General features: G+C 51.5%; 1 protein-coding gene across 2 annotated transcripts; it reads right to left on the bottom strand.

Annotated features, from left to right (window-relative positions):
- Positions 1 to 1,858: 1,858 nt before the first annotated feature.
- On the bottom strand, positions 1,859 to 22,369 carry CLTB (clathrin light chain B). Of its 2 annotated transcripts, XM_004696808.3 has the most exons (5): positions 22,324 to 22,369; positions 9,105 to 9,222; positions 8,889 to 9,000; positions 7,978 to 8,031; positions 1,859 to 2,315 (listed from the first exon to the last, which is right to left on the bottom strand). In XM_004696808.3, exons 1-5 carry the CDS (start codon positions 22,354 to 22,356, stop codon positions 2,144 to 2,146), a joined length of 489 nt encoding a protein of 162 aa, XP_004696865.1. In that variant the 5' UTR covers positions 22,357 to 22,369; the 3' UTR covers positions 1,859 to 2,143. The 2 variants fall into 2 exon arrangements, with proteins under 2 accessions (XP_004696865.1, XP_030744570.1); XM_030888710.2 differs by lacking the exon at positions 7,978 to 8,031.
- Between the last annotated feature and the right edge of the window lie 811 nt (positions 22,370 to 23,180).

Below are 23,180 nucleotides of genomic sequence, written 5' to 3'. Positions count from 1 at the left end.
TTGCTAATAGTGGAGGTGCCCAGGGCCTTTTCCTCGAGATAGTAATTTACAGGGTCTAGAGCGATGCTTATGACTTAGTAGTTTGAGAAAATTAACCTGGTCAGTACTTTGCAAGCTCTCGGTAGAAAAACCTTCCTTCAGAAGAGGCTGTCAGGAGCTGCTGTAGCCTTGTGATAGGCAGGAACACCACCACCCCTACCCCCACTCCCACCTCCTGAGAGCCCCTGTGCTCGAAGCATCTTACAGAGCAGAACCCCGACTCAGAGAAACAACCTAGTGTAATGGAAAGGTTTATATATGTGGGGTTTCAGGGGTATGGAAGAAAAGCGACCAGGAAATCTGAAGAGAGGTAACTCATGTGCTGTGTGGTAGATTACTGTAATATGGCCCTCCTTGGAATGGACTGGCTGGAGTGGTTTGGGCACGATCTTTTGACTCCACAAAATGATCAGGTGGGACTCTGTAAACAGGGTGATGTAGTGGGTTACAGGTTGGGTTGCTGACCTGAGGTCAGCAGGTCAAACAAATCCAGCAGCCACTCTACAGGCGAAAGATAAGGCTTTCTGCTCCCATAAAGACTTACAGTCTCTCAAACCCACAGGGACCGTTCGACTCTCCGACAGGACTGCAGTGGGTAAGTCTGCACAAGACCACTTTAAAGTGTTGAAAAGCAAGGGGGTTACTTTGAGGTCTAAGGCGTGCCAGACCCAGGCCGTAATATCTTCAGTTGCCTCATGTGCATGTGGAAACTGAACATGGAATAAGGTAGACCAGAGAAGAATTGATGCATTTGAATTATAGTGCCGGTACCATGCACTGCCAAAAGGACAAACAGCTGCCTTGAATAGGACAGCCAGGATTCTACTTAGAAGCAAGGATGGGAAGACTTTGCCTCACACATTTGGGGCATTTTGTCAGGAGAGACCAGTCCCTGGAGGTCAACATGCTTGGTAAAGTAGAGGGGGCGTGAAAAAGAGGAAGTCCCACAATAAGATCAGTGGACACAGTGGCTGCACAACTTGGTTCAAGCACGGGAACAATTGTGAGGATGGCGCACAGCTGGTCAGTGTTCTGTTCTGCATGGGGTCTCGAGTCAGAACTAACTGTGTGGCACCTGAATGACTGTGGTGACCTCTGGCCCCAAACACAAGGAGATGGTCCTCTAAAGAGGATGACCACTGTTCATCTGGCTGAGTACCGCACAGAAATGTACACCACTAACGCTGGACTTTGTGACTTTCCAAGCCAGAAATGCAGGGTGTTTTTTTTTTGAGAGAGTGTGAATTAGTACCATTTTAAGTGTTTGCAATTATTTTAAATCTTGGAAAAAACCCTGTCAGCCATCCTGGTTTGGATGTAAAGTATATGGAATCCCTGCTGAAGAGGAAGATGGTGTGGTCCCTGGTGATTCAAAGCAGAACCACAGAAGGACACAGCTGGAGGAGGTGAAATGTGCAGAGCACATCCGGAGGGTTCTACCAGTGCCTCCAGGCCTCCTCTCAAAAACTGCTTTGAGGGATAAGGTCTGGCGAGGCTGCCTTCTCCAGCCTTTCAACCAGGCGTGCTTCTTTCCTCCCACGTTGAGTCATTTACCTTCCGGGACGGGGTGTCCTGGCTCTGTAACAGAGCTCCTGCCTCACAGGCTGGTCATAGGACAGAGGGCTGTGAGCACTGGGTTAGATGGGTGGGGGCAGTAGGTAGAGGTAGGTTGAGACCACACTTGTGGCTGGAAGCTCCTGGGTTTCCAGGGGAACATCCTGGCCTCCCCAGACCCCAAGCTGGGATTGTTCCGAGCACAAACTGAACCCTGACACCAGGTGTGGCTTCCAGAGAAATGAGAATGATAATAAAGTGTAAAAAGAGTTAACAACACACCTCTTTAAGCCAAGAAAAAAATACATCAGGAGAGACAGTCACAACTGAGTGGACTGAGGAGGAGGCATGAGGGGCTGGGCCGTCATGCCAGGAGGGGATGAGGGCGATGGGGTGAGGGGTCCCCTTCACCCCCCAGGGTGTGGGGACGAAAGGAATAGGCTGTGTATAGCAGTGGCTGAGGGAGTGGCCCCCAGCCCCCTGCGGAACCAGCAGCCCCTCTGCTACCCCAGCCCTGTCCCAGCGTGCTGGCCATGCTGCAGGCAGGCACCTAGCGGGACAGCGGCGTCTGCTTCAGGGACATGAGCACCGAGCGCAGGCGGGACACGTCTTTGCACTGCTTGCTGCTCTTGGGGTTGAAATCACACAGCTGGGCCACCTTCTCCCACTCCGTGCCTGGAGTCTCTTCCTTGGATTCCTTCACAAAAGCCTCCTCAGACGCCCTGCAGATCGAGACAGGACAGAGAGGGTCAGAGAGGCTCTGCTCACCCAGCAAGGCTGTTTTGTCTAAAAGGGTCCTCCCCAACCCTGTGTCCTCTTACTTCAACCCCTCTGTGAGCAGCCTAGGCATCAAAGGAAGCCCAGCTCGGTCCTGCCTCAGGGCTTTTGAACTTGCTGTCCTCTACTGGAGCGGTCCCCTCACTCCACTCACCCCCTCCCACCCAACAACTTTAAGGCTTGCTGCTTATCTCTCAGGTCTCCTCACAAGCCTCCCCCACCCCGATCTTCCCATGTCACCCCTTGCCCCCACCCCACGCCCCACTTCTGGTCCTTAGCACTCCAGAAGGAGTTCACCACTTGAGCTTCTAGACACCAAAGGCCCTTGGAGAACTTCAGCAGTGGCACCTCGGCTCTTTCAGACATTTCTAGAGGACTGGCAGGGTGGGTGCCGGGATGCTGGCGGCCACCTAACTAAAGCCTGGGGTGCGTTCTGCTGGTCTTGGCGTTTGTTGGAATCAAGTCAGGGTGAGACAGATGGTTTCGTCATCAGAAGTTCAGCCTGACTGCTACAGAAGTCACTGGTCATGGAGCAGTGGCAAAGCCAAGTAGGGTCAATGCGGTTTAGTGAACAAAATCGCCATGGGAGTGGTTAAGGGAAAGAGTAATGGATTCTTGGGTGGGGAGGGTTCGGTCTGTGTCCTGTTTGGGCAACAGGGTCCCTTGAACTGGTTCTGTTCAAGCAGAACTAGTTCTGCCATATCCCAGCCACTGGTAATGATGGGGAGCCCACAGGGACTGTACAGAAGATGGGCCGGGCCCAGCGCTAGTAGCCTGGCACCTCCCTTGGGATTATGCTGTGTGCTCATTCCCAGACTGAGCTAGAAACAGAGCCTCCTCCCTGCGGGTCTGTCTCAGGGCAGGGCGGCCTGGGAACTCTGCAGTGCTGTGGGAGGCTCTCTTCTTCCTCACATGGCACCGAGACCACCATCGGCAGAACTGGTTAGAAATGCAGACTGGATTCCACCCGAGAAGCTGCCTTTGAGCCAGATCCCAGACATAGTACAGCACTGCTCTCAACTTCCCCTTGCCAGGGCCCTAGAGCTCCCTGAGTCATGTCCTCAAGCATGACAGAAGCACTTAACACACACATCCCCAATAGCGCTCCCTAGCACAGGTGCCCACCTGCCACCACTCCCTGCTGGAACCTCCCACTGCCTTCAAGATCAAGCTCAGCCTGGCATTCCAGGCGCTTCACACCTGCCACCTCCCAGCCTCAGCTCTTCAGCCTCTGCAGGCAACTAGGTACTTCCTGACTGCCTTTGCCTCGGCTGCGGCTTCCACCTGGAGTGCTGGTCTCTTCCCACCCTGACCACCACGGAGGGGCCTTCTCACCTTCTCACATTTGAAGGTCAAGCCCAAGGTCCTACAAACCTAACCAGGCTGGGCTCCCCAGCAGAGGAAGAATCCCAGAGCATGGAGTGGGGAGGGGGTTGGGTAGCCACTAGGAGGCATGGGACAGGTGGGAGGAAAGAAGGAAGGCCATTGTCCTGGTGTGCTCAGGGACTGCTGAGGACTTGCTGAGCAACAACAGACAGGGCCGAGTATCAGCACAAGCACATTGTCACCATGACTCTAAGCACACAGCATTCCTCCTCCAGCATAAAGCTTCCACACACCAACCTGCCACCAGGCTGTCACCGCCAGGTGGCTGGGGTTAGCACAAGATAAAGCCTGCTTGACACCCGTCTAGATGGTTACAGTACCAACTAGAGTCCGAACCAGAAATGCCAGTAGGGCCTGTGGTGGTCACAGAAAGGCTGTGGCCACACTCAAGGCAAAGTTGTTTAAATTGAATCCTCCTGATGCCAGTGGGAGCCCAAGATTCATTGTGGAACTCCCTAGGAAATAAGCCTCCGGAGAACTCCCCCTTCTAAATGTGAGGGATGGGAGCAAAATGGTGACTAAACAGAATGCTTGGGACAGAGATGTGATCAAAGGTATAAATCTGACCTGAACAGTCAACACTTTGTCAGACCCGCCCACCCTGCCCCCCAACCATGATGCAGGCAGGACCTGATCTGCTTTCCCAAATGTTCTGTGTTTTGGGTTTGTATTGTTTTCTTTGGTTTCTGTTTGTTCATACTGGAGCGTATCTCAGAGGTGTTATGTCAATGGAGGTCACCCTCTTGAAGCTGTGTTAAATGCTTCTCCGATTTTCAGTACATGGAACCCAGGAAGGATGGACTACAGGGACAGCAAGTAGAATAAGGGTCCCGGGGGAGGTGCCAATGTGGTGGTTGTGGGCAAAAGGGAGATGATGTCAAGGAGTCCGTGTAGAAAAAGAAATTTTGGAAACGAGTAGCAATTGTACAATTCTACTTGACATGATTGGAATATGGAATGACAAACGTATTAAATCCCAACTAATAATAAATAAATAAATAAGTTAATTAATTGAGTCCTCCCAGGTGAGGGAGTTGCCATTATTATTTCCAGGTGATAAATTGAGGACAGATTAGTCACACAGCTAGACAACAGAGAGAGGCTAGGACTTGGACCTAAGGTAATCTGCAGATCCATTCTGAGGGGAAAAAGTATCCTTCAGGGCAGGGCATGCCTGTGCATACAAGATCCACTCTCACATTCCAGGTAGACTGCATGATAACATTTTGTAAGACCTGTGACCTATTCACTGGATATAGCTTTTGCTCAACAACATAAATGGAAGACTTTACACGTAGACCTTGACGGATGGACTACACAAGACTCAGATCACTGCATCTGTGAAGAGAGATGGAGACGCTCACTCTCAGTCAGAACAAGGCCAGGGGCCAACTGTGGGGCAGACCATCAATTGCTCATATGCAAGTTCAACTTGAAGCTGAAGAAAGGGAAACAAGAGCCAGAGTATAACTTTGACTATCCCACACCTGCATTTAGAGACCGTTTCAAGAACAGGTTTGACCCACTGACCACTAATGATCGAAGACCACACGAGTTCTGGGATGTTGTTAGGAAAAGCATACATGAAAGAAGCAAAAGGTCATTAAAAATGGGGTGGGGAGACCAAAATGGATGTCAGAAGAGACTCTGAAACTTGCACTTGAGCACAGTATGGATAAAGTGAATGAAAAACATGATGGAGTGAAAGAATTGGACAGAGGTTTTCAAAGGGTGGCTTGAGAAGACAGAGTCTTATAATGAGATGTGCAAAGACCTGGAGCTGGAAAGCCAAAGGGGGAGAACGCATTCAGTATCTCAGCACTGCTGAGAGAAATGAAGAAGAAACTTAAGCGTTGAGTTGAAATATTGAAGGATTCTAGAGCCAAACTGAGACCTGGTGGTGTAGTGATTACGCATTGGGCTGCAATCGGCAAGGTCATCAGTTCAAAGCCACCAGGTGCTCCTTGGGAGAAAAATGGGGCCTTCTCCTCCCATAAAGAGTTGCAGTCTCAGAGACTCACAGGGCAATTCTACTCTGACCTAAAGGGTCACTATGAGTCAGCATTGACTCTATGGCAGTAGGTTTGGTTTGAGGGTCAAACTCTTGACGTCAGCAGGCCTCAAGGGAAGAGGGAAAGCGTCACTGTACAAAAAATGAATTGATTGAGGTCCAGCCATTTTAGGAGACAGCATGTGATCAAGAAGAGTCTGTGCCCACACTGCATTGAAAGCATGAGAAAAATACAGCTCCAGGAATTGACAGACGACCAACTGATAATGTTTCAACCATGTTCAACAAACAGGCAATGCTGGAAGCCGTCTATGCCAAGAAATTTGGAGCACAGCCACCAGGTAGCTGTGGTCAACCAACTGGAAGAGATTCATCTCTGTGCCTGTTCCAAGGAGAGGTGACCTAACAACAGTGTGTGGAAATTTTAGAAGAATGTCTTTGATATTACACTCAAGCAAAATTTTGCTGAAGATGATTTTAAATTACTTGTAGCAGTACATTAACTGGACACTGCCATAAATTCAAGTTGGATTCAGGAGAGGACATGGAATTAGGGATATCACTGCTGATGTCAGAGAATACTAGAAAGATATTTACCTGTGTTTTAATGACTATGCAATGGCATTGGGCTGTGTGGAACACTGTGCTTCAGGAGCCCTGGTGGCATGGTGGTTATGAGTTGAGCTGCTAATCACAAGGTCAGCTGTTCAAAGCCACCAGCTGCTCCACAGGAGAAAGACACGGTTTTCTACTTCCGTAAAGAGTTACAGTCTCAGAAACCCACAGGGCAGTGTCCTATAGGGTCACGAAGAGTTGGAATCAACTTGATGGCAGTCAGCTCAGTTTGGGTTATTTGTGTTCATGCGGAAACTAACTGCACATAGACCAAGAAGTAGCCGTGAAAATAGAGCAAGAGGATAATGAATGGTGTAAAACCAGGAAAAGCGGGTGTCAGGGTTGTGTGCTTTTGCCATACTTATTCAATCTGCATGCTGAGCAGATAGTCTGAGAAACCGGGCTATATGAAGAAAGAGCATCAGGACTGGAGGAAGAGTCATTAGTAACCTGTGTGTGGAAAGGGAAGAGGACTCGAAGCACTTACTGATGAAGATCAAAGACTACATACAGTCTTCAGTTTGAGTTATATGTCAGTATTAAAAAAAAATCCTCACAACTGGACCAAGATCAGACCAAAAGCCAACTCACTGCCATTGCATCAAGGTCAACTCATAGCGACCCGATAGGGCAGGATCGAACTGTGCCTGGGTTACCAAGACAAAATCACGATAAGTGGGCAAAAAAAAAAACGCTATCAAAGATTTCAATGCTCTGGAGGCAACAGTCAATAAATCAAGTGGCAGATTGCACTGGCAGATCCACTGCACAAGACCTACGTAAAGTGGTTTTGTTGTTTCTCAAAAACCAAAGCTGTCACCTGGAGGACTAAGGTATGCCTGACCCCAGGTACCATGTTTTCACTCACCTCATCTGTGTGCGAGAGCTAGACAGTGACTGAGGAAGAACCAGGAACTGGTGCCTTTGGATGATGGTAGTGGCACAACCTAGTGACTGCCCTCTGGACTGCGAGACGAATGAAGAAGACTGTTTTGGAGGAAGTCCAACCAGAATGGTCTTCAGGAAGGATGGGGAGAGTCCCTGTATTACTTTGTACACCCTATCATAAGGGACCAGGCCCTGGAGAAGGACAGCATGCTTGGAAAATTCGAGGGGCAGCTAAAGAGGAAGACCCTCGCCAAGACAGATGGAGGCGGCGGCTACAACAATGGGCCCTAGCACAGCAATGATCGTGAGGGTGCACAGGACCGGCAGTGTTTTGCTCTGGTGTACACTGTGTCACTACGAGTCAGAACCCACGCAAAGGCACCTCACAACAGCAGCAACTTATTTTTTGCCTCTTGCCCCTCCCAGTTCACATGTCTTTCCCCTGCTCACCCTCTGGGCTCTGATTTAGCAAAGCCGACTTCAGGCACTGGATGCTCAATACACGTGTGCTGGAGGGATGCAGGTGGGAGCTGCTAGTGCCTGCACCCGCCCTGGGCTTCCCTGCCTGCTGGGATCATTGTCCCAAGCCCAGCCATACTCCCTTGAAAAGTAGGAGATTCAAGAAATCATGCCAGCTCTACCCTGGGCCCCCCCCACACACACACACCCTGCAGCTCCCCCCGCAGGGGAGCAAAGGAGACACATACACGTAACCGATGATGTCAGCATCTGGCTGCTGGTAGAAGGCTTTGTCAGCGATCCTGGGGGGAGTTGGGGGAGGGGTTAGATGGCGGGGGTGGGGAGGACAGGAAGGCAAGATGGACAGGCAGGCAGGCGGTTAAAGAGAAAGAGAGACAGCATTAGTTCCTCCAGTGGGAGAGGTGTTAGAAAGCTGGGCTTCGGCAAGCTCAGGAACTAACTAGCCACCACCCCGGCCTTTTAGAAAACAGCCCTAATCACATCACTCCTGTTCATAAGCTTCCAGGGCTCCCGCTGCCCCTGTCCCTCCTCATTCCCCAGGGTCAAGGCCCTCCATTGTGCGATGCCCACGTCCTGCCCCTCTCCCCCACTCAATGCACTCTGCCGACTGTTGCCCAAACACCAAACCTTTCTTCTGTGGCACGCTGGTCTGCAGTGCCCTCCTCCACCCGCTGCCCTTTTTGTTTTCCTGATGAGCTCGTCCTTGTCCAAACCCACACTCTGGGGCGGTCCCGGAGCCCAGCCGCCCACGTGCATCACCCTCAGCTGCATCTCTCAGTGCCACCCAGGCGTGCAGCACTTCCAGCGTGGATGGTTGGTCCTGTGGGGGGCACAGCCTCGAAGATGGCATTCAGTGCAGGACCCTCTCCAGGGTGGTGTTTTGTGATGGGCTTCTGTTCTCTGCCTACCAGCCTCCATCCCTTCTCCAGGTTGGGTACCCTGACTGTCCTGTGCAGAATCCACCTGTCCCTCGTGAGACACAGCCTGGGGAATAGGACTCTCACCAAAGAGCCCCTCCGGCTATGGTCACAGCCCGGGCTAGGCAGGCCCATGGGGTCAGGTGAGAAAAGATACTGTTTTCACTGGTGTCTAAGAGGATGGGGCAGAAGCCTGGAGCCCGGCGGCGGGGCCCTCTCACCGGTTGTTGATCTTGTTCTTCTCCACTTGCTCGCTCTGGCGCTGGTTCCACTCTTCCAGGTCCTTTTTCGCCTTCTCCCGCCACTCTTGTTCCGTCACCTTGGAGGCAGCATCTGTGGCCCCAGCAGGAGAATGAGTGGCAGCCCTGCCCCCGTGGCCCCTGTCCAGTACCCATAGTGAGGGTGGAGGGGCTCCCCAACACCCCCGCCGCCCTCACCCAGCTCCTGCAGCCGTATCTTCTGCTCCTCTCTCCACTTGCGGATGCTCTCGGGCTCCTGCGTCAGCCGGTCGGCCTGGGCGATGGCAGCGTAGCCGTCTGCAGGCCCGTTGGCCTCCTGAGACAAAATCACAAAGCTAAACCAGTGTACACCTGCCTGCTGTCTCTGCTTCTCCCTGAGTGGTAACGGGGGTACCAGCTGCTCCCCACCCCCAGACAGCTCTCAGCACCTCACACCCACTGCGCCAGTGTACCGGCTGCAACACTCCTCCTGCTGTGTGACCTCTATGCCTCACATCCTCATAAAAGAGGGAGACAGAGGAGGCTTTCTGCTCCTGTGGAGAGTTACCATCTCGGAAATTCACAGGGGCATTTGTACCCTGACTTGTAGGGTCGATGGCAGTGAGTTTGTCTTTTGCTTTTACCCCATAGGACTGACTGAATCAGAATATATATAATGACTTTAGCACACTTCTTGGCACACAGTGTTACGATCATTAAAGCCACTCCTTATGACAGTTATAGTGCATTTTATTACAGTTTGATTTACTCCATGACACTTGTCATGGTCTGAAATGATCTCACTGTTAATGTGTTTTTGTCTATTGTCCCCTTTGTGGCAACAGGGAACTTGTGTGTCCTGTTCATTGCTGTGTCCCCAGCACCCAGAACAGCACCTGGTGCAAAGTAATGCTCAATGTATCTGTTGCATGGGTGGAAAATCAGCCCGAGCTGAGCAGCTGATCCCAGCCGAGGGCCACGCAGTGATGAAGAGCCTGGGCCGGCCTGCATTCATGTCCCGGCTCTGCCCCCAGTAGGAGTGTGGGTGGCCTGGGGCAAGTTGCTTAGCCTTGTACCTCCATTGTCTCCTCTGAAAATGAAGGTGATCATGAAACCTGCCTCTGAGAGCCCTAGTGCGGAGAGAGTGCGTGTGCGAGTGAGTGCGTGCATGTGTAAGAGGTGTACGACAATCACAACACAGAAGAACCTTGAAGATCTTGTGCTGAGTGAAATAAGGTAGTCCCAACAGGACAAACACTGCATGATCTCACTTACATGAAATTAGCAAATATATACCCCAACTCCACTGCCATGGAGTTGATGCTGACTCATAGGCCTTCTGCGACTGTAAATCTTTATGGTTGCAGATAGCATGATCTTTCTCCCTCAGATAGGCTGGTGGATTTGAACCACGAATCTTGTAGTTAAGCTGTCCAAGCCTAGCCCATCGTGACACTTGTAGTAGTAGTTAGATACTTTCATATAAACTTGAAGATGTATAAACGTGCAGGAGTCGTATCCAACCTGTCAGTCAGGTCTAATAGTGCCAACTTGTAGGCATGGCCTTCTCATAAAGAGAGTCCCGAGAACCTCCCCCTCTCTCTTTGCCTTCACTCTCCTGCTTGCTGACCACCTGGAGAGCTGCCGGACCCCTGCCATGTTTCCATCAACCTTGGATCCACAGGACTTTGCACCCACCGGCCTGTGGTTTCCTGCATTCTGCATCATTGCATGTGGCTGCGTGAGTCTGAAGAGGGGCTTACGGACTAGTATTGGACTTATGGAGTTGACTTGGACTGGGCTGGGATGTTTGCTTGATATAGAATTATTTCTTATATAAAGTTCTTTCTTACACATGTGAGTGTCATTGGATTTATTTCTGTAGTCAACCTGGCTTAGTACAACACCAGTGCTCCTTAAGCAAAAATGTAACCATCTCACATCAACTCGATTCCAACTCACAGCGACCCTATAGGGAAGAGTAGAACTGCCCTTTCGGTTTCTGAGTCTAAATCTTTACAGGGGCAGAAAGCCGCATCTCCGTCCCAAGGAGCCGATGGTGGTTTCCAGCTGTTGACCCTGAGGTTCGCAGGCCAACATGTAGGTTGCCAAGTCTGTAAATCTATCTATGCCACCGGGGCTTCTTTAAGCAACTACATAGAAGCCCAAATGCTCTGATGGCTACAGGGGTGGGAGGAGGAGGGAGAAGCAGGGAATGTGCTTGAAGAGTGCTGAATCTGGGGTAAGTCAAGTGGAATGATTGGGAAAGGACTGTGATAATGGTGGCACTGCTTGGAGAATGTCACCACGGTCACTGACTTGCACTTACAGACATTGTTGAGTTCCAGTGCATTTTCACCACAAGCTTCAAAGAAACAGTCCACTAGGAGGAACATAGCTACATTTGCCATGCCGACTGTCTTCCCACAGCAGCTCCCCTCACTGCCAAGTCTATGTCAGCTCATAGCTCAGAGCTATGACCCTAGTGGACAGAGTAGAATTGCCCCTATGTATTTCTGAGCGTCTACTCTTTATGGGGGTAGAAAGCCCTGTCTTTCTCCCATGAAGCGGCTAATGGCTTCGAACTGCTGACCTTTCAGATTGCTGCCCAACTTGTAACCAGAGCTCCACAACAGCTTAATGGCATTAATTATTTTCATCAGGCTCAACTGATCACCCTTATCAGTCCCCAACTTTTCCATCACATTGTTACAATTTGAAAAAGTGATATTTGTAAAACATTTGGAACAATGGATGTTGGATAGAATTATTACTATTATCATTTATTCCCTTCTCACAGGGGAGGAGCCTGAGGCCAAAAGAGATGGCGCTCCTCATGCAGTAGCTGAGCCAGGGCCAGTGACCAGCCTGCTGACTGCCAGGCCAGGCTCTGCCCACTTCTCCACTCACCTGCCTCAGTGGGTCTCCCAGGGCTGCGGTTTGTTCTTTCCTGAACCTACCCCTGTAGGAGATCCCTCCCCCACCCTGGCCCTCTGGCATTCCTCTCTGCACACATCCCCTGCACCCCACAGCCACAGCCTCTGTTTCCCCAAAGCTCACTGCCTGGAATGGCTTCCCCTGCCTTCACTGGCTGGTGAAAGTATATTCAGCTCAACTCCCCCCCTCCATATCACCCCAAACAGCTCTACTCCCGCAGACACCACAAGACGAGGGAGAACTGTGCCTGTGGGTTTCCAAGACTAACTCTTCATCAGAGGAGAAGCCTCCTCTTTCGTCCTGAGTAAACTGACCTGTGGTGAGCAGCCCAGTGAGGAACCGCTACACCACCAGGGCGCCCTCAGCCACAGCCCTGCCCGTCTTCCTCCACCGAGCCCTGATCAGCAGGGTCTGAAAACCAGTGGTTGTTCTCATTCCGGGTGCCATGTGCAGAGTCAGAACTCTGCTCTGCAAGGCTTTCATTGGTTGGTTTCTTTGAAGTAAATCACCAGGTCTTTATTCTGCACTGCCTTTGAATGACATCAGTGAGCAGCCAAATACATGAACTGTCTGCACCACCCAGGGACCCTGGCAGGCAGGGCAGGCCCTTGTTTATATTCCCCACAGTCCCTAGCCACTCTTCCAGAGCTCTGTCCCCCATCTTCAAGCACTTAGTCAAGCCGCTGTGATTACCAACGATAGTCAGTGTCTTTCCACGATGGGACAGTGTCTAGAGTTTCCGGGTCTGAACTAGTACTCAGAGACCCTTGGCTCAGAGCTCTCAGTTGAAACGTTAGGGCGCAGTCTCCAGCTTTCTGGAGTGGGGAGGCGTGGTGAGCCAGGGCAGGGCTGCCACCGTGGGACCTCGGAGCAGGGCCCACCCTTGGGCAAGGCAGCTGCATTAACTGTTCTTCCTTGAACTGCACTGCAGTTTAGAGTGGCCTTTCAGACGCATGATCTGGAGGGCAGAAGTAGAGAGCTCATTGTTGGGGGAGCCCCACCCTGTTTCCTTCTGGAAGCGGTCCATCTCTGAGGTCAGGCTACCAACGACTCCCCACCCCTCCCTACATACACAACCTGGCTCTTCCCGGTCTGACAGAACCTCCTGCCCAACCCTCCCTGTGTCCATCTCCATGTGGTCAGCAGCAGGCAGGGCGCTCCACAGGGCTCGGCAGACAGGGACAGCTCTGGGGATTCAGGGAGGCCGGCTGCTGTGACCCCACCACCGTCTCTGAGAGGCCTGAGGGACACTCAGGGCAGAGTGGTGGGAAACCCACCAGTGGGCCCAGGCCTGTGGCTCATCCCTGCCTTCAGGTGAACTTTTCAGCTCACATGATGCCAGTGACTGGTCCTTGGTCCAGCACCAATTCCTCTCCGCCGAGTTTCTCTCTAGTGCCAGGTGTGACAAGGGCTCCTGGAAACCTTCCGCTGGGGCCCCTCCCTCAGGAGCCCAGGGGCCAGGCTACTAACCACAAGGTCGGTGGGCAAGAAAGATGAGGCTGTCTGTGTGCTCCTGTAAAAACTTAGTCTCAGGAACCTTTTCCCCCGAAGAGGGTTCGGTGGGCTCAGACCACCGGCTTTGTAGTTAGGCAGCCCAGGCCCCAGTCGTTTCTTCATGGGCAGCCAATGGTGGGGAGCCCTGGCCTAAAGGCAAACTCAGCAGACCTGTGATGAGTAAAAGACGCCCAGAGTACACACTCCACGGGTCCACTTAGCTGAAGGTCAAGACCAGGCCCAAGAAGACCACCGAGATCAAAATCGAGGTGAAGGTCTGGAAGGGGCCCCGGCCAGTGGGCGGTGGGAAGTTCAGGCTCCTCGGTTGCCAGCACTGTGGGCTAGCTGCCATCCAGGCCATGCCAACTCTTCCGAGAACCGGCCTCCACAGCCGTGTCAGGGACTGATCTTCCAGAAGCAGGAACAGCCAAGAGTTCGGTTGGCATAGTTGGTCACCCGTTGCACTGCCAACCACAAACACCAGCCAGCCCCGGGGAGAAAGTTGGGAGTGTCAGTTCCCATAAGATCTCTGGTTTCAGAAACCCACAGAGGCAGCAGCTCAACTCCGTGAGTCTGAATTGACTTAATGGCAGTGGGTTTGGTTGGGGTGGCATAGTGATTACCCATTGGGCTGCTAACCGCCAGGGCAGCAGTTCAAAACCACCAGCTGCTCCTGAGAACAAAGATGGAGCTTTCTACTCCTGTAAACAGTCTCAGAAACCCACAGGAACAGTTGTACCCCATCCTATGGGGTCACTGTGAGTCGACATCCACTGGGTGGCAATGAGTGGGTGTTTTTGTTTGCTTGTTTGTTCTTCTGCGGTGCCTCTGAATGGACTTGAACTTTCAACCTCTGGGCTAGTGGCCAACTGTTGTTAACTGTTTGCACCACCCGTCGACTCCTACACAGAAATTTAGCTACGCAAAATCAATCTGCATACTTAAAATGTATACAATTTGCCATAAGCAAGTTATAGCGGCCGTTTTCAAAAGGGAAAAAATGTAGTTTTAAAAGATGCCTGGATAAAGGGAAAAACAAACAAAAGGTAGAGCCTGACTATGAAAAGGGGTTCACTCTAACGAACCCAAGTCCGGCCAGAATTATGCTGGAAACTGGCCACCGATCGGGTGTCCCAACCGGGGAATTGCTACGTTCATGCTAGCCCAGATCTGTCACATCGGTGAGTTGGTTGAGAACACTTGTCACTTTATGACAAGAAAAATAAAGATCTGTTGTTTGTCCAAATCACCAAACTCACTGCCATCGAGGCAATGCTAACTCATAGCGACCCCCGTGGTTTTCCCAGACTGTAACTGTCTATGGGAGTAGAAAGCCCAGTCCTTCTCCCACAGGGCTGCTGGTGGTTTTGAACTACCAGTCACGTGGATCGAAGCCCACTGTGTAACCATTAGGCTAAAGGGGTTCCCAGTCTGTTGTTCGTAGTTACTGACAAGCCCACGGAGTCAACTCCCACTCCCAGAAGCCTTGTGTGTAAACCCAGGAACCATCAGGTCCTGAACAGCTGTGGCAGTTACATAATCTCCTGTCAACTTGAAGAAGGGGTGGAGTCTAGCCTGTCAATCAGGTCATAGCCAATGAGGCCTTTGTGTGGGCATGGCCTTCTCCTGAGGATTTTGGGAACTCCTGTCTTCCTCCCTGGAGGTGGGACACACTCTCTCTCTGCTTCACATTCCTGTTGACAAGCCACACGGAGACACTGGAGCTGGAGGAGCCACGTGGAGACCTACGCCAGTGCTGAGATGCTGCCACAGACTTTCCACCCACTGGCCTGTGATCTCCCTGCTCTGGGGGTCATCGCATGTGCTGTGTGAGTCTGTGGAAGAATTCATGAGCTAGTATCGGACATATGGGCTAATATCGGACTTATGGACTGGGCTGGGATGTTTTCTTAATACACAATGACTCTTTATACAAAGCTCTTTCTTAAACACATATGAGTGTCTATGAATTTGTTTCTCTAGTCAACCTAGACTAACAACTGGCCTCACAATTGTTGGCCTGTTCGAGCTCATCGCTGCAGCCACCGGGACAACCCGTCTTCTCCAGAGTGCCCGATATCCACGGAGCCTCTGCTTTATCAAACATGATGGCCTTCTTGACTCAGTGGTCTTTCCTGATGACTCATCCGAAGTGAGCAAGATGAAGTCTCACCATCCTAGACTCTAAGGAGCATTCTGGCTGTGCTTCAGAGAGATGATGGAAACCGTGAGCACAGCACTATCTTGCCTGTGTGTGTAGGTCTGCCTGTTGTATCTGTTCCATCATCATCATCATCATCATCATCATCATCATCATCATCATCATAATGTGAGACTAAGTCTTGCCGTCCTTGCTTCCAACGAGCATTCTGGCTGCACTGAGATGATGGAAACCGTGAACACAGCACTATCTTGCCTGTGTGTGTAGGTCTGCCTGTTGTATCTGTTCCATCGACATGAATAGTTTTGAAATAAAAATAAAGGCAACCATCTGACTGTGAATCCAGGGCTCACTCATTTAACAAGTGTAAGCCTGAGCCTTCCTCTTCGCTGCCCCTCCACTTCATCAGCAGGATGTCCTTTTCCAGGGACTGGCCACACCCAAAATAATGTGAGACTAAGTCTTGCCGCCCTTGCTTCCAACGAGCATTCTGGCTGTACTTCTCCCAAACCGATTTGTTTGTTTTTGTGGCAGTCCACGGTACTTTGAATGTTCTTCACCAGCACTACAACTCAAATGCACCAATTCTTCTGCCATCTTCCTTATTCAAGGCCCAACTTTCACATGTCTATGACACAAAGGAGAATCCCATGACTTGGGGCAGACACACTTTAGTCCTCAAAGTAACATCCTTGTTTTTCAACACTTTAAAGAGGTCTGTGCAGCAGATTTACCCAATGCAGTGCATCTTTTGATCACTTGACTGCTGCTTCCGTGAGCATTGATTTGGATCCAAGCAAGACGCAATCTGTGACGACGTCATGCCTTTCTCTGCTTCTCACCATCATCCAGGCTCACGGTGACCCATCCAGGCTCATAACAACCTCATATAGGGTTTCTGACTGTGAATCTTTACAGGAGCAATGCCTCATCTTTCTCCCAAGGAGCAGCTGGTGAGTTTGAACCACTGACCTTTCAGTTTGTAGCCCAATGCTTATCCCACAGCACCACCATGGCTCCTTCCTGGATCCAGTGACGGCTGTCAGCACACGGAGGCCAAATGTGCATCCTGGATTTCAACTTTCTTTTCATCCCACATCCAGTCAATCAGGAGTTCCTGCCAGCAAAATATCTCAAACATGCCCTCTCCGATTGCTCTCCGGCCTCTCCTCCACTATTGCCTCAGCCAACTCTGCAGGCCCTGCTGCTACTACACTCCTCTGCAGAGCCTCCTCCACACGACAGCCAGAGGAGCTATTCGAGGTCAGTCTGATTGTATCATGGTGAGTGTCCAAAGGCTTTCCCTCCCCTCAGAATGAAATCTAAATGGCCTCCCCCCACCCCCTCTCCCACCCAGTCAGCAAGCTCTTGACACACTAGCCCTGGAACAAGCTCAGCATATACACCCTCAGGGTCCCAGTCTGAACCACCCTTCTCCTAAAATCGAGGGCCAACATGTTCCCAGGGCAACAGCCAACTCAGGAGCCGTTCCTCCACCCCCCACCCCCTGGCTAAAGCAGCCCCCTGATGCTTAGTCAAGGCCCCACCTGGCCCCCACCAACACTTCCTCTCCAAGCCCTTCAGGCTCTGGCCATCCAAATGCCATGCTTGTTTATTCTCTGTCCTGCCCCAGATGGTAAGCCTTCTAAGGGCAGGGATGACCTGCCTCTGCATGCTGCCTAGAGCAGGGGCTGGGTGTAGAAAATCTTCAAGAAATCTGACTGAGTGAAGAGACGCTCAGCCCAGAGACAGGCATCCACAAGCCAGCTGCTCGCCAGGCATGGCCAGGCGAGACGGAAGCAAGAGGACAGGCACCACGGCAGGGCTGCATGGAGGGACGCAGGTCAGGAAAGGCGGTGGCTGAAGACGACACAGTTTCTCTGTCCCAGTGGGCAGAGTATGGCCCAAAGAGACGGGAGGGGAATCTCAGGCAAAGGGCTTGCACATGGAAGGACCACGTGAGTGGTGCTGGTGCCTTTGGGAAACTCAAAGTACAGAGACACCACCAGAGCGTAGGGTGTCGGAGAAGAGCTCTGGGCAAGACCACTTCTCATCCTCCTCTCGAAAGCCAACTACCTCCCTAAAGCCGCTCTGTCATTAAGACGCACAGATGACAGTATTTTAAAACTCTCAGTAGCGTTTGTAGTGAAAACATTTCTTTGATCTTCCCAACTGTACAGAGTAAGTTTTATTGTCCTTGGTTTATAGGTTGGGAATGTCTAGCTCTGGACGTCCCAAGGTCACATAGCCAGGAAGTGGCAGAGCTGGGACTCAAAGGGGATGATTGGAGAAAGCATGTGCTCTCTTTCCACAAAGTCACTTTGGCATCTGAGGAATCACGTGCTTCTTTTCTGTCCCCTGAAAAGTCTTCCTCCCAAAGATGAGAAGCTATATCTCCCTCTCCCATTGCCCACATCCACTTCCTCACCTGCATCTATCTCCCAAAAGCCCACTGGAATAAATCAGAACTCAGTTTGGCAAGTCTTCTAAGCTCCATTGTTTCAACGATAAAGCCGTCTCAGCCGTTCAGAGACTAACTCAAGGTCAAGGGTGGGAAAATCTGAAGCCCAAGAGGCCTGACTCAACCCACACTCTTCCATTGCAGCCTGGAAGAGCTAATTGCTCTGGGCCACTCAGCCCATTAAGGAGGGGAGGGGGGGCACTCCCAATGTGTTCTATGGCACTTCTGCCAGAAGGTGACCCTCCCCCAGGCTCAGGGGGCCAGGACAGGTCAAGCTGAGCCCACTTCCTCCATCACTCATCAACCCCAGTGTGGCCTCCTACCTTGGCCCAACTCCCTTTGCCTGCCCTACATAGCAATCCCCGAACCTTTGACTGTTCTTTATTTTATTCTTTCAGGCACAGGGCCCTGTGCAGTGGGTCCCAGACCTGGGGTGAGCTTAGACTGATGGACTGAGTGCCCTACCCTGTGCACACTCGATTCCTTCAGCCAAGACCACTCAGCTTCCTGGGCAGCTTTGAACCCCCCTGAAGTAAACCCACCTCCCTGTCCTGCTCCCCAACCCCCAGTACCTGAAGGCATGGATCCAAGTTCCAGGTCTTACAGCTCTTTAACTAGAGCGAGCCAGGGAGCATGCCTGGAAAGTGCAGGTAGGAAGAGAACTTACATCAGAGAGCTGCTGAGAGCACTGAGTCAGTTAACATATCTTAGGTGGTACCTGCCAGAATAATTGTTGGCCTTAACTGCTATATCCATATCCAAGCCCCCACCATCCCAGCTACCTTTTTTCTTTCCAGGTGGTGTAGTGGTTAAGCATTGGGCTACTAACTGCAAGGTCAGCAGTTCAACACTACCAGCCATCGCTTGGGAGAAAGACAGGCCTTTCTACTCTCTTAAGGAGGTACAGACTCAGAAACCCGCAAGGACAGTTCTGCCCTGCCCTATAGGGTCGCTCAGAGTCAACGTCGACTTGATGGCAGTGAGTTTGGTTCTCTATTAGATAAGAGCTCTGGGGAGTGGGGGTGCTGCGGGTTCAAAAAGCATTGGCCTACTAACTTCCAGGTTGGAGGTTCAAATCCACCAGCTGCTCTGTGGGAGAAAGATGAGGCTTGTCTGCCCTCATAAAGAGGTCGAGCCTCACAAGCCCTCTGTAGGTAGGTCGCTGTGCGTCAGAGTTGACTCAATGGCCGTGGGCTTGGGTTTGTTTGGTCCTCGATTAGAAGCGCCGTTTGAAGACAAATACCCTGTTGGGTTGGTTTCTGTCGCCACAGTGCAAGGTGGTCAAAGGCGAAAAAATGTGAGTCGAGGAAATGCGTGATGAAATGACAGCAGAGGGGTGGTGACAGCGGAGGGAAGGCACTGACGAGGGCCAAAGGGGCGGGGCCTGGTGTATCAGGCACAGAACCAAAGAGCTTCCCACTCCAGGGAAGAGTGACCGTCTTGGAAACTCACAGGGACAGGTCTACCCTGTCCTGTAGGGTCGCTCTGAGTCGGCATCCACTCGATGGCAGCGAGTTTGAGTTTTGGTTGTGCTGAGTGTGTGATCACACACTGAGTGTGTGATCCTTAGAAACCCACCCCTCCCCGCCCAACTGGGGTGCCTGAATGTCACGGTCTGTTCCATGGGAGCCCTAGCACCCAGTCTCAGTGTGAAGGAAGCCCAGGAGGTTGCTGGCCTGGAAGCGCTCAGTATCCTGTAGCAGATGTGCGGTGGTGTGGCTGTGTATGGGTGTGCCGCTGTGAAGCTCTCACTGCTGTGCTTCATTCACTGTGGCCAGAGAGCAAGGGCTTGACCAAGGTTGGCCACTGCTATTGACCAGGCCTAGGAAGAGCGCAGCGGTGTTTCTGGCAGGTCAAGCCCGAGGAGGCATGGACTGGCTCCTCTTCTCCAGTCTGCTCCAGGTGTAGTTTCGCCTCTGCCCCTGACAGTGAGCAGTGAGGGTTGATGGACACAGCAGGGTAACTCTCTTTTTGAAAAAATAGTTTTATTGGCATCTACTTCACATATCACACCACTTAATCACTCAATCATATTAAGATTTACGCAGTCATCACCACAATCAATTTCAGAACATTTTCTTCTGGTACTCTGTGTTGTGATTCTGGGCACAGCCAGGAGGGTGGGACCGGGCTGTCTTTGGAGGGATTGACCGGCTAAAGAAAGCTAAGCTTCGCTGAGCTGTTGATTCCTCTAATTAGCTCAAAGGGTGGATGGGGCTGGGAGGGCTGGAGCCTTTGTTGGGTGGTGCCAGGTGGAACAGGAGGGAGGTAGGGAAGGCCTATCCTTAGGCCGTGCTGGGGGTCAGGCTTATAGCTGGACCCCCGGTGGCCCCAACCAAAACCAACCCTCCGCCATTGAGTCGATGCCCCACAGAACACTAGACCTGCCCCTGTGGGTTTGCTAGACGGTCACTCTTCACAGTGTGGCAAGTCCTGCCTTTCTCCCTGGGTCCATCTGCCGACCTGTGGCTAGCAGCCCCACGTGTCACCACTGTGACACCAGGCTGCCAGAAACGACTAGCAAATGGAGAAAGAAAACTTGCCCCGGGCGAGGTCTCTCAGCCTGTAGGTGCAAGCTCCACCTCGCTATGTTCAGTCCTAAACAAAGGCGTGGGCAGCAGCTGGAGCTGGCTGTTCCCAGCAAGTGGACAGAATGAAGACACTAGGTCAGGGGTCCAAAGGTCTAGGTGAGGCTGGGCCAAGCCTTTCCTCATCTGTGGTCTCTCCCCAGACTACACAGATTCCAACACAGTGGGAAATGCTTTGCAAGCAAACATCTCTGGAATTACTAGCAGCAGTGAGGTCAGCTGGGAGTAACAAGGAAGCCCAGGGTTCCTTGCCAAGTACCAAGTCCGCCCAAGGCCAAGCAGGGACAAGGATGGAGATGGGCTGGGGCCACCCAAACCAACCAAATGGGGAACACCAGAACTGGATGGTTCCCTGTGTGACAGTGCATAACTCACGGTACCTCTCTGAGCCTCAAGACCCTAATCTACAGAAAAGGACTGCCGCGCGCCTCACGTGTCCTGGCTACTCCAGCTCCAGGGCACGGACGTTGGGGGCCAAGCAAGGTCTTTTCAAGTCCATCCACAACCTGGGCAGCCTAGGCCTCCAGGACCTGCCAAGCTGTCCCAGAGTCAACACTGGCTCCTTGGCTTTCTTACCTAATGAGCCCTGAAGCCCCTAAGAGCCTACAGATGGCCCTCCCCAGCTGGCAACCAGTTTCGTCCCAGAAACAGGAGGTGGCCAGTCTTCCCTTGTAAGATACCAGCCCATCGCTTTTACATCAAGAAGGCATATTGTCTATTCCCTCAGAGGCTTCCAGAGGCCAGTTCCTCCACTGAGCCTAGCCCAGGAGCTCCCAGTTGCAGCTCAGGGGTCAAAGGTCTGTCAGAGTGAGAATTCGGCTGAGCCCCACCCCAGGTGGGAGTGGGCATGCAGGCTGTGGCATGTGCCAGTGATTGGCCTTCACTTAGTCTGAGAGTCCTTGGACAGATAGGTGTGTGTGAAGGAGGGGTGAGAGGGCAAGAAGAGGCAGTCCTCTACTGGGGACTGTCCTTACTGGTCGGTTGTTTGTTTTGAGATTTTCCTAATATAGAATCACTGTAATGAATTTGAAAACAAGCCAGTGACAGTGAAAGCCCTTTTCTTACCCCTCCACCCCCAACCTGTGCTAACAGTTGGTGCACATCCATTCTGGTCCTTTGTGCAAACATATTTTAAAAAGATTAAAAAAAGCCCAGGACCATACTTGGCATGTTATGCTGCTTTTTCCACTTACTATATTGTGGTCATCTTTTCACACCAACACAGAAAGCTCTGACTGTTCTTTTCAACAACAGTAGGGTTTTTCCAGTTTACCTACTATTGTGAGTTAAACTGTGTGTTGTTCCCCATGCCCCCTCCCTCTCCTCCCTCCCCCTCCAACATATGTATCCACTTGGCTAGCTAAGATTCACACTATTATGGAACTAGCCTCCATTCTGTGATCTGATGTAATTATCCTCCGAGTTGTAAATACTCACCCCCATGTTAGTGAGGCAGGATTAGAGGCAGTTACGTTAATGAGGCAGGGTGCAATCTACAGGACTGGGTTGCACCTTGTGGCAATCTCTTTTGAGACAGAAAGGGGATTGAACAAGCAAGCAGAGATCAGAGGGCTCAGTACCACCAAGAAGAACTAGGAGAGGAATGTGTCCTTTGGGCCCGTGAAATATTACATTTACAACAATATTTATCACATATCATTCTATGATTCAAATAGCTAATAAACATTTTTTTTTAAATCACTGGAGCCCAAAGCTTCCCTAAACCAACCTCAAGAGAACTTGGGGACCCAAGCTATCAGCCCCTCCTTTCCCCCCCACAGACAGCATCTTGCTTACCTGAAACACATCTCCATTGATTGTTGTTCCCATGTCCTCAGAACCAGCTAGAAAGAGAACCAGGAGACAGCGTTACTTACTGCTTCGGTTGTAGAGCACACCGAATGATAGTACATTAGTATCCTCGGTGATGCACACACAGAGACAGACACGATGGAGACTTCCATCATGATTCAATCCTGGGCTGTTCACCAAGCCTTCCTCCAGCCACTGTCAGAGCTGATGTCCACTGCAGCTCTGTTATGAAGCGGTGGTCAACCCATTTTACAGCTTTTCAAGCTGAGGCTCAGAGAGGATAGGTGATTGCCTAAGGTCACCCAGCCTCCTTATCTATGTGGCTGACATTAATTTACCCACAGCGGAGCCTGAGAACGGCCTCTGTGAGGCCTCTGCCCGGTGAGTAGGCAGAGGAGCTGTAGGCTGAGGGCGGGCTCTGGAGGGCAGGGAAGAAAGGGGCCTGCTTGTCCCTGCCTGTCTCCGAGGTGCTTCAAGTAACTGCCCCATCAGGGAGAGCAGGAATCACAGTCCCCAACAGGCAGCACTTGTCCTATTTCTTCTCCTCCCACCCCCCAAAGAGGGTCTTTTGTTATCAGCAGTGACTCCTCCTGTCACTTCTCCTAACATCTGATTAGTCACAACTTCCTGTGATGCTCACAGCTGCTCTCTGGCTCCTGCCCTAGCCCCAGCCCCATGGATGGAGAAGTCGTGGGCTGTCTGCTCTGGTAGATTTGTCTCCTTATCAGTCTCCCCAGAGCCAGATGTAGTGTCGTGACTTACTAAGAGCTCAATAACTACGTGTGAAATAAATTAAGGAATGGGTGCATTAAGGAATGACTAAATGAACATAATGGTATTGT

The sequence above is a fragment of the Echinops telfairi genome, unplaced genomic scaffold (assembly GCF_000313985.2).
Source record: "Echinops telfairi isolate 266 unplaced genomic scaffold, ASM31398v2 ScPeMD7_7469;HRSCAF=8507_0, whole genome shotgun sequence".
Lineage (NCBI taxonomy): Eukaryota > Metazoa > Chordata > Mammalia > Afrosoricida > Tenrecidae > Echinops > Echinops telfairi.
The sequence above is the reverse complement of the archived record's forward strand: the minus strand, read 5'-3'. Positions and strand labels throughout refer to the sequence as shown.

Excerpts from the sequence above, each read along its gene's own strand:
- CLTB (XM_004696808.3), bottom strand. The coding sequence starts at position 22,356 with ATGGGAACAACAATCAATGGAGATGTGTTTCAG. Across the intron at positions 9,223-22,323 it reads TCAATGGAGATGTGTTTCAG|GAGGCCAACGGGCCTGCAGA; the intron begins GTAAGCAAGATG and ends ATTTTGTCTCAG. Across the intron at positions 8,032-8,888 it reads AAGAACAAGATCAACAACCG|GATCGCTGACAAAGCCTTCT; the intron begins GTGAGAGGGCCC and ends AACTCCCCCCAG.